Source organism: Drosophila miranda (genome assembly GCF_003369915.1).
Source record: "Drosophila miranda strain MSH22 chromosome Y unlocalized genomic scaffold, D.miranda_PacBio2.1 Contig_Y11_pilon, whole genome shotgun sequence".
Classification (NCBI taxonomy): domain Eukaryota; kingdom Metazoa; phylum Arthropoda; class Insecta; order Diptera; family Drosophilidae; genus Drosophila; species Drosophila miranda.
Genome location: NW_022881594.1, coordinates 126,479 through 135,663, shown reverse-complemented (window position 1 = coordinate 135,663; position 9,185 = coordinate 126,479). Strand labels below are relative to the sequence as shown.

General features: G+C 48.2%; 1 protein-coding gene across 1 annotated transcript; it reads left to right on the top strand.

Annotated features, from left to right (window-relative positions):
- The first annotated feature begins 2,243 nt into the window (after positions 1–2,243).
- LOC117189278 (kinesin-like protein Klp61F) lies at positions 2,244–4,477 on the top strand. The gene is made up of 4 exons (XM_033394443.1): positions 2,244–2,332; positions 2,392–2,692; positions 2,798–3,909; positions 3,975–4,477. Exons 1-3 carry the CDS (start codon positions 2,244–2,246, stop codon positions 3,422–3,424), a joined length of 1,017 nt encoding a protein of 338 aa, XP_033250334.1. The 3' UTR covers positions 3,425–3,909; positions 3,975–4,477.
- Positions 4,478–9,185: the final 4,708 nt, after the last annotated feature.

Here is a 9,185-nt window from a genome sequence, read left to right as displayed (position 1 = left end):
ATCTGAACCAGATCGTATAATTATTATAGCCAGCATCAAGAAAACAATTTCATTTTTTCTCGCCCTGTCTCTCTCTAACACACACGTAGCATAGGCGGCCATGCTTAGAGTAAAACATTAGCGCCTAGATCTCAGAGACTATAAAAGCTAGAGCAACCAAATTTGGTATCCACACTCCTAATATATCGGACCGAGACGAGTTTGTTTCAAAATTTCGCCACACCCCCTTCCGCCCCCGCAAAGGACGAAAATCTGGGGATATTCAAAAATCTCAGAGACTATTAAGGCTAGAGTAACCAAATTTGGTATCCGCACTCCTGTTAGATCTTACTATAAAACGTGTATCTCAAAATTTGGCCCCACCCCCTTCCGCCCACACAAAGGACGAAAATCTGTTGCATCCACAATATTGCACATTCGAGAAAACTAAAAACGCAGAATCATAGATAATGACCATATCTATCAGATTGCTGAATCTGGATCAGATCAGATCATTTTTATAGCCAATAGGAACAAATCAATTTGCAGTGGCTACGCAGCGCCCGACGTCACGCTCAGACTGATTTTCTGTCTCTCTCGCACGCACTCTTTGTCGTGTCGTTCAATATTAGCGGCGTCTGCCGGAGGAGAGCCATACTGACTAAGTATCGGGTATTACTGTAGAGTTGCGGTGTCCGCAGCAACTCACAACGTTCCCCCTCGTTTTTTCTATTCTCTTTCTCCCGACTGTTATCTATGTTTCCTTTCCACCTCCTGAGCGAAAGGGAACAGCACAAATTCTTTTCCCCTGCTTCTGCAGGTGAAAGGTACGCGAAAGCAAAGAAAAGGCTAAACGGCCAATCTCCGACGGTGCTAGATCGACACTTTCTCTCCGCCGATCTGCTCGCGACCAAGGGACGGGCCCTCCTTATCTGCCGCGTCGCGCTCGACTACTAAAGTGCCGACGCCAACGCCTCGGGAAGCTAGCCGCTTGGGGGGACCAAGCGCTCCTCAAATGTCTTCTCCCTCTGCTTCCACGCTCGCTTCTCCGATGGCTGAGCGCTTTCCTGACAATCCCAAAGGTTTAAACGCCACTTTGTTAGGCTTGCGGCTGCTGTTGTTTGCTGGCTGGCTTCCTTGGACGATCGAATCCGCACTGCTTAACTCGATTTACTAAGCGCCAAGACTACAAATGGGACAACTCTTTATTCTCCTTTAGCCCTTCTCTTCTCTTCCCGCAGCACTTACCCCAACTGGACTCAGCGCTATACGGCTTCTGACGACTGAATAGCCCACTCGCCTTCAACCAAGAATCTCGCAGTCGAATCTTGGACTTAGATATTTAGATTCCCTAGAGTTTTTCTCTTCACTAAATTCTTGGTTTTTCCTTTTCGTCGGACCGATACGCAACCGACTCAATGGACTTTCACGAGGGAATAGCCGATAGGGACGCCAACGTTCTGGCGGTAAATCGTCTAACAGGTCCCTGGATGCACTTTCAACAGAGATAGCCTGACGTTTTGACCTGTTACCGTCTTTTTGGTTTTCCCTTGACCTGTCGTTCGCCTGCCACTCTGAGCACTAGATGGCGCCACAAAAACTCAGCATTCCCTGCTACAAGCGCTACACCCCGTAGATGTTGTGCCGCTGCTGCGGTAGCCAAACTCCCTATCATCGTAGCCGCCGCCGACGCCCCGCCCCATGATGCGCAGCTCCGGATCGGAATGGGCATGCCCCATGGAGGGACCGAACCCGGAGTCATTGCCCGATCGCTGTGTCATCTTCATGGATCGCCGGAACGAGGGTGGCGGCTGGGAGCGGGCATACCGCTGTCCCCTCACCGACCGCTACCTGGAGCGGGCATTCCTCGGCCGCTTGCCAGTCCGCGTGCACACATAGCAGCAGATGCGCCAGTAGAGAAAACTATGAAAGAGAGAAGTGGTGTGGAGTGGAGTCATTAGCGGCGGAGTCACGCAGCTGTGGAAATGTCAGCGCGCAGAGGCTCACCGGAATGACGTGGCCATCACATCCCCAATGTTGGACAGGCAGATGAGCATCAGCGGGATGCCGACGATGGCATAGAAATCGTTGTCACCTTGCCCCAGTCGGATTTTAAGGTCTTTTAAGGCTTTATTTAGCTGTCACAAAGGTGAAAAGAGTAAACGTGTACATTTCCAAGTGCTGGAAACAAAAGTTTCACACCATATTTTGGGTGGCATCATTTTTACGCGCTAAAAAGTGAATTTTGAGTTTTGTGCTGTAAAATGGACACAACGAACAACGTACGCCTGCAACTTCAGCAGCAGCAGGCACGCAAATCGAATCAAAACATTCAGGTCTATGTGCGCGTTAGGTGAGTGCCCCATCTACGGGTAGTAGATCGCCCAATAAGTACGATTTCCATCCCTGCAGGCCGCTGAATGCACGCGAGCGATGCATACGCTATGCAGAGGTTGTGGATGTGCTCAATTCACGCGAGATCCTCACACGCCACACCCTCGACTCGAAGTTGACGAAGAAGTTTACGTTTGATCGGAGCTTCGGCCCCGAGTCCAAGCAATGCGATGTCTATGCGGTGGTGGTGTCGCCCCTGATCGAAGTGGTGCTAAGCGGCTACAATTGCACGGTGTTCGCGTACGGACAGACGGGTACTGGCAAGACGCACACGATGGTGGGGAATGAGACCGCGGAGTTGAAGTCCTCTTGGGAAGATGTGAGTAGAGGGGAACCAGTTTTCTAATTCCTAGAATCGGACGAGGGAGGCGGTTCAAACGTTAATTGCTGCTCTACCTGTCTTTTGTCTTTGGCCCTTTTGTAGGACTCTGATGTGGGCATCATACCGCGTGCCTTGAGTCACCTTTTCGACGAACTCCGCATGATCGAAGTTGAGTTTACGATGCGCATCTCCTACGTGGAGCTGTACAACGAGGAGCTGTGCGACCTCCTCTCCACCGATGACTCCACAAAGATACGCATCTTCGACGACAGCACAAAGAAGGGTTCGGTGATCATCCAGGGCCTCGAGGAGATCACTGTCCAGAGCAAGGACGCGACCACCCTGATGAACGCGCAGTCCTCGCGCAGCCACACCGTCTTCTCCATAGTGGTGCACATTCGTGAGAACGGCATCGATGGCGAGGATATGCTGAAGATCGGAAAACTCAATCTGGTGGATCTGGCGGGCAGCGAGAACGTCTCCAAGGCGGGCAACGAGAAGGGGATACGCGTGCGCGAGACGGTCAAAATCAACCAGAGCCTCCTGACGCTGGGCCGTGTGATTACCGCTCTGGTGGATCGGGCCCCCCATGTCCCGTACCGCGAATCGAAGCTGACGCGCCTGCTGCAGGAGTCGCTGGGCGGCCGGACAAAGACCTCGATCAATGCCACCATCTCGCCAGGGCACAAGGACATTGACGAGATAAGCCAGAAGTCAATCAGAAGCTAACCAAGAAAACGGTCCTCAAGGAGTACACCGAGGAGATTGGCAAACTGAAGCGAGATCTCCTCGCAGCGCGAGACAAGAATGGCATCTAGAGCTCAACGAGAAGATGTTGCTGCTGAAGGCCCTCAAAGATGAGCTGCAGTCGAAGGAGAAGACCTTCAACGAGGTGAGCCTGAGTCTCGTGGAGAAGACCCAGGAGCTGAAGAAAACGGAGCAGCACCTAACCGACACCAAGGGGAGTCTACTACAAGGAGAAGAAACAGCTGGTGGCCTCGCACATGAAAACGGAGGAGACGCTCACGACGCAGGCGCACAAAATCCTGACCGTGGCAGATTTGGCCACCAATGAAACGGAGCAGCTTAATGGCACCATCGAACGGCGAAGGGACACCGATGAAAATATACGCAGTGCCTGCGATCAGTTCAAGGATCGCATGCAGGACAATCTGGAGCAGCAATCTCCAAGCAGCATCTGAGCCAGGAATTGGGTGAGACACGACCAAAAGCTCTCCCTGTGCCAGTTTTAACCTTATTTCTGTTCTGTTCTGTTCAGTACCCGTCTGTCCGTACGCGAACACCGTGCAATTGTAGCCGCTTAGCACCTCTTCGATCAGGGGCGACACCACCACCGCATAGACATCGCATTGCTTGGACTCGGGGCCGAAGCTCCGATCAAACGTAAACTTCTTCGTCAACTTCGAGTCGAGGGTGTGGCGTGAGGATCTCGCGTGGATTGAGCACATCCACAACCTCTGCGGAGCGTATGCATCGCTTGCGTGCATTCAGCGGCCTGCAGGGATGGAAATCGTACTTATTGGGCGATCTACTACCCGTAGATGGGGCACTCACCTAACGCGCACATAGACCTGAATGTTTTGATTCGATTTGCGTGCCTGCTGCTGCTGAAGTTGCAGGCGTACGTTGTTCGATGTGTCCATTTTACAGCACAAAACTCAAAATTCACTTTTTAGCGCGTAAAAATGATGCCACCCAAAATATGGTGTGAAACTTTTGTTTCCAGCACTTGGAAATGTACACGTTTACTCTTTTCAACTTTGTGACATCTAAATAAAGCCTTAAAAGCCCTTAAAATCCGACTGGGGCAAGGTGACAACGATTTCTATGCCATCGTCGGCATCCCGCTGATGCTCATCTGCCTGTCCAACATTGGGGATGTGATGGCCACGTCATTCCGGTGAGCCTCTGCGCGCTGACATTTCCACAGCTGCGTGACTCCGCCGCTAATGACTCCACTCCACACCACTTCTCTCTTTCATAGTTTTCTCTACTGGCGCATCTGCTGCTATGTGTGCACGCGGACGGCCAAGCGGCCGAGGAATGCCCGCTCCAGGTAGCGGTCGGTGAGGGGACAGCGGTATGCCCGCTCCCAGCCGCCACCCTCGTTCCGGCGATCCATGAAGATGACACAGCGATCGGGCAATGACTCCGGGTTCGGTCCCTCCATGGGGCATGCCCATTCCGATCCGGAGCTGCGCATCATGGGGCGGGGCGTCGGCGGCGGCTACGATGATAGGGAGTTTGGCTACCGCAGCAGTGGAGAACGCAATCGCCGCCAGCAGCAGATTGCGGCACAGCCTCGCCAGCAGCGGCATAACATCTACGGGGTGTAGCGCTTGTAGCAGGGAATGCTGAGTTTTTGTGGCGCCATCTAGTGCTCAGAGTGGCAGGCGAACGACAGGTCAAGGGAAAACCAAAAAGACGGTAACAGGTCAAAACGTCAGGCTATCTCTGTTGAAAATGCATCCAGGGACCTGTTAGACGATTTACCGCCAGAACGTTGGCGTCCCTATCGGCTATTCCCTCGTGAAAGTCCATTGAGTCGGTTGCGTATCGGTCCGACGAAAAGGAAAAACCAAGAATTTAGTGAAGAGAAAAACTCTAGGGAATCTAAATATCTAAATCCAAGATTCGACTGCGAGATTCTTGGTTGAAGGCGAGTGGGCTATTCAGTCGTCAGAAGCCGTATAGCGCTGAGTCCGGTTGGGGTAAGTGCTGCGGGAAGAGAAGAGAAGGGCTAAAGGAGAATAAAGAGTTGTCCCATTTGTAGTCTTGGCGCTTAGTAAATCGAGTTAAGCAGTGCGGATTCGATCGTCCAAGGAAGCCAGCCAGCAAACAACAGCAGCCGCAAGCCTAACAAAGTGGCGTTTAAACCTTTGGGATTGTCAGGAAAGCGCTCAGCCATCGGAGAAGCGAGCGTGGAAGCAGAGGGAGAAGACATTTGAGGAGCGCTTGGTCCCCCAAGCGGCTAGCTTCCCGAGGCGTTGGCGTCGGCACTTTAGTAGTCGAGCGCGACGCGGCAGATAAGGAGGGCCCGTCCCTTGGTCGCGAGCAGATCGGCGGAGAGAAAGTGTCGATCTCGCACCGTCGGAGATTGGCCGTTGGCCTTTTCTTTGCTTTCGCGTACCTTTCACCTGCAGAAGCAGGGGAAAAGAGTTTGTGCTGTTCCCTTTCGCTCAGGAGGTGGAAAGGAAACATAGATAACAGTCGGGAGAAAGAGAATAGAAAAAACGAGGTCCCCTCGTGAGTGAGTTGCTGCGGACACCGCAACTCTACAGTAATACCCGATACTTAGTCAGTATGGCTCTCCTCCGGCAGACGCCGCTAATATTGAACGACACGACAAAGAGTGCGTGCGAGAGAGACAGAAAATCAGTCTGAGCCCGTCGGCGGGCGCTGCGTAGCCACTGCAAATTGATTTCTTGCTTTTGGCTACAAAAATTATCCGATCTGATCCAGATTCAGCAATCTGATAGATGTGGTCATTATCTATGATTCTGCGTTTTTAGTTTTCTCGAATGTGCAATGTTGTGGATGCAACAGATTTTCGTTCTTTGTGTGGGCGGAAGGGGGTGGGGCGAAATTTTGAGATACACGTTTTATAGTAAGATCTAACAGGAGTGCGGATACCGAATTTGGTTACTCTAGCCTTAATAGTCTCTGAGATTTTTGAATATCCCCAGATTTTCGTCCTTTGCGGGGGCGGAAGGGGGTGGGGCGAAATTTTGAAACAAACTCGTCTCGGTCCGATATATTAGGAGTGTGGATACCAAATTTGGTTGCTCTAGCTTTTATAGTCTCTGAGATCTAGGCGCTAATGTTTTACTCTAAGCAAGGCCGCCTATGCTACGTGTGTGTTAGAGAGAGACAGGGCGAGAAATAATAAAATTGTTTTCTTGATTCTGGCTATAATAATTATACGATCTGGTTGAGATCTTACACTCTTGAACATATAGTCATCCTCTACGATTCTGCGTTTTTGGTTTTCTCGTATCTTTAAAAATGTGGATGCCACAGATTTTCGTCCTTTGTGGTGGCGGAAGTGGGCGGGGCGAAGTTTTGAAATATTTTTTAGCAGTGACATATCACAGAAGTCTGGATCCAAAACATCTTATAGTCTTTGAGCACGGACAGACGGACGGACGGACAGACGGACAGACGGACAGACGTACAGACAGACAGGGCTCAATCGACTTGGCTATTGATGCTGATCAAGAATATATATACTTTATGGGGTCCGAAACGATTCCTTTTGGACGTTACACACATCCACTTTCACCACAAATCTAATATACCCCAATACTCATTTTGAGTATCGGGTATAAAAACCTCACGTAGTCAAGAGCTTCTTCGCCTAAGAGAGGATGTGCGCTCTCCCTGGCAACCACAAGCGCAACCATACGCCGCGAATAAGAAACAGTTCTCTTACGAACCAGGCGCAAAAGGGAAGAGGCGAGGCTGGTCGCTCTGACTCTCTTTTCTGCTTTTTGCTTGCGTTTGCTTGCAATTAATGCAATTAAATAACTGACCTACCGATCGCTACGCACAGTTTTACATTCCCTGAATAGCCTTTCTGATGAAAGGGGAGCGGTGATCATGGTAGTGTGGGCATAAGTGGTCACAAGAACACCGTGTCACGATGCGTATGTGTGTATGTGTCCGTGTGCGTGGTTAGGTGTATTTGCTCATGTTCGTATTTGCGTCAGATTCTTCGCTGCACGTGAAATTTTAATGAACGTTACTGTACCTGTGTTATGATTGTTGGAGTAGAGCTGTGTCCCGTCCGTCCTGGGAAATAAAAACCCCCCATTTCTTGCCGATGAGACGGAAGCCGGAACAAGCACGTGCCCGGACGGGAGACGAACCATCAACTGCTCAGCCTTCCTTGAAGGTTTCTAATACCCAATATACTACAGGTGCCACTGTGCAATGTAGATATCATGTCAAATGTTCATACCTATAGCTGAATCCGGTTGAACAGCAACAATGACGTAACATTCCGTAAACACTTACGTTTCATTCCGTGCACACTTATGTTTTTTTCTTTCCCGCATTATTTTAGACACAATCGTATAAAGTACTTTAGACTAGCCAGACAAGTAGAAAATTGATTTATTAATCGGATAAAAATATGTGGGCAGGGCTGAGGGTTCTATCTAGCTAGAAAAATTCGACGGAATATAAAAAACGAGGAACATTGTTTCCAATTCTTGACGGAAATATATAGCATTCATATCCTTTTCACTTATTCACTTTCAAACAATTTCTTTTTGGCGCGCAATTCTCGTATCAACTCGAATGTATCTATGGGATTTGCTCTCTTTTATTGGGATTATCCCTCTATTTTTTAATGGGATATCCTCCCTTCGTGGAGGGATTTTTCCTTGCCACAGTGTCCCTTTTCAGCTCAACAATGTCCATACTCACTTACGTTTTCTTACGTCCTATGTTGCTGGCAGCATTCACTTTATATGGGCCGAGAAATCAAGCAGCATTGTCACTCAACATGGAGCGGTTTTAGCAACATTCTTCATACCCTGGAAAAATGGATATTATAGAGCTGAGAAAATGTTTGTCATCTCAAGTTCCAATATATGCAGAAACTAGTCACTCTATGTTTTAAAGCGATTTCAACGATATTGTGCAGATATCGGAATCGTGAAATATAAACAAGACACTAATCATATGTTTAAATATGTCTAAAGCATATCAATCTTAAAAAAGGGATTTATTAATTACGTTTTAAAAACAGTTTGGAAAACAGTATCTTCATATTAAATATATTCATATATAATTTTAACGAAATAGGGTATTCAAATGACCATACTCCGGTTGACATTCCATACTCACTTACGCCTTACGTTTACACCTTGTTTTAAACACAATAAAATGGAGTACTTAAAAGTAACTAATCTTGTAGAAAATTAATTCAGCAATGGTTTAAAATTATGTGAGCAGAGCTAAAGATTTTAGTTAGTCAATATCAAAATTGAGCATCCCCTACGTTTTATTACTTTTTATTTGTTTGACCTTCTTTGCTAATTCTTTTTAGACAAGATCCAATAAAAACAAGTATTTAAAATAAACCAGTCAAGAAGAAAATTGATTCAGTAATCGGATAAAACTACGCGGGCTGGGCTAAGGGTGTTATCTAGAAAGTAATATCAAATCGAATATCAAAATCGAGGAATATGGTTTCCAATCTTCGATGGAGCACGATTAGCCCATTGTAGGCCAAGGGGGTATTTTAAAATTCCCCCGAAAATAATGAAAATTGAATAGTTTTAGCGCAGTTCAGGTGAAAGATATGGTGTTTTGTTTTAAATTCAGAGCAAAGATTGGCATGGATCTACAAGTAGAACTTACAATCAGTAATGTATATCGCCATTTACCACAAGTGCTGCACTAAGTGCAAGTGAGCCTAAGTGGGCTCAAGCTTGCGCAGCGGGAAAGCCGAAAAGCGAAA

Bases quoted from the DNA above. Each gene is read 5' to 3' on its own strand.
- LOC117189278 (XM_033394443.1), top strand. From the start codon at position 2,244: ATGGACACAACGAACAACGTACGCCTGCAACTTCAGCAGCAGCAGGCA. The intron at 2,333-2,391 runs GTGAGTGCCCCA...CCATCCCTGCAG, and splicing joins CAGGTCTATGTGCGCGTTAG to GCCGCTGAATGCACGCGAGC. The intron at 2,693-2,797 runs GTGAGTAGAGGG...GCCCTTTTGTAG, and splicing joins TGAAGTCCTCTTGGGAAGAT to GACTCTGATGTGGGCATCAT.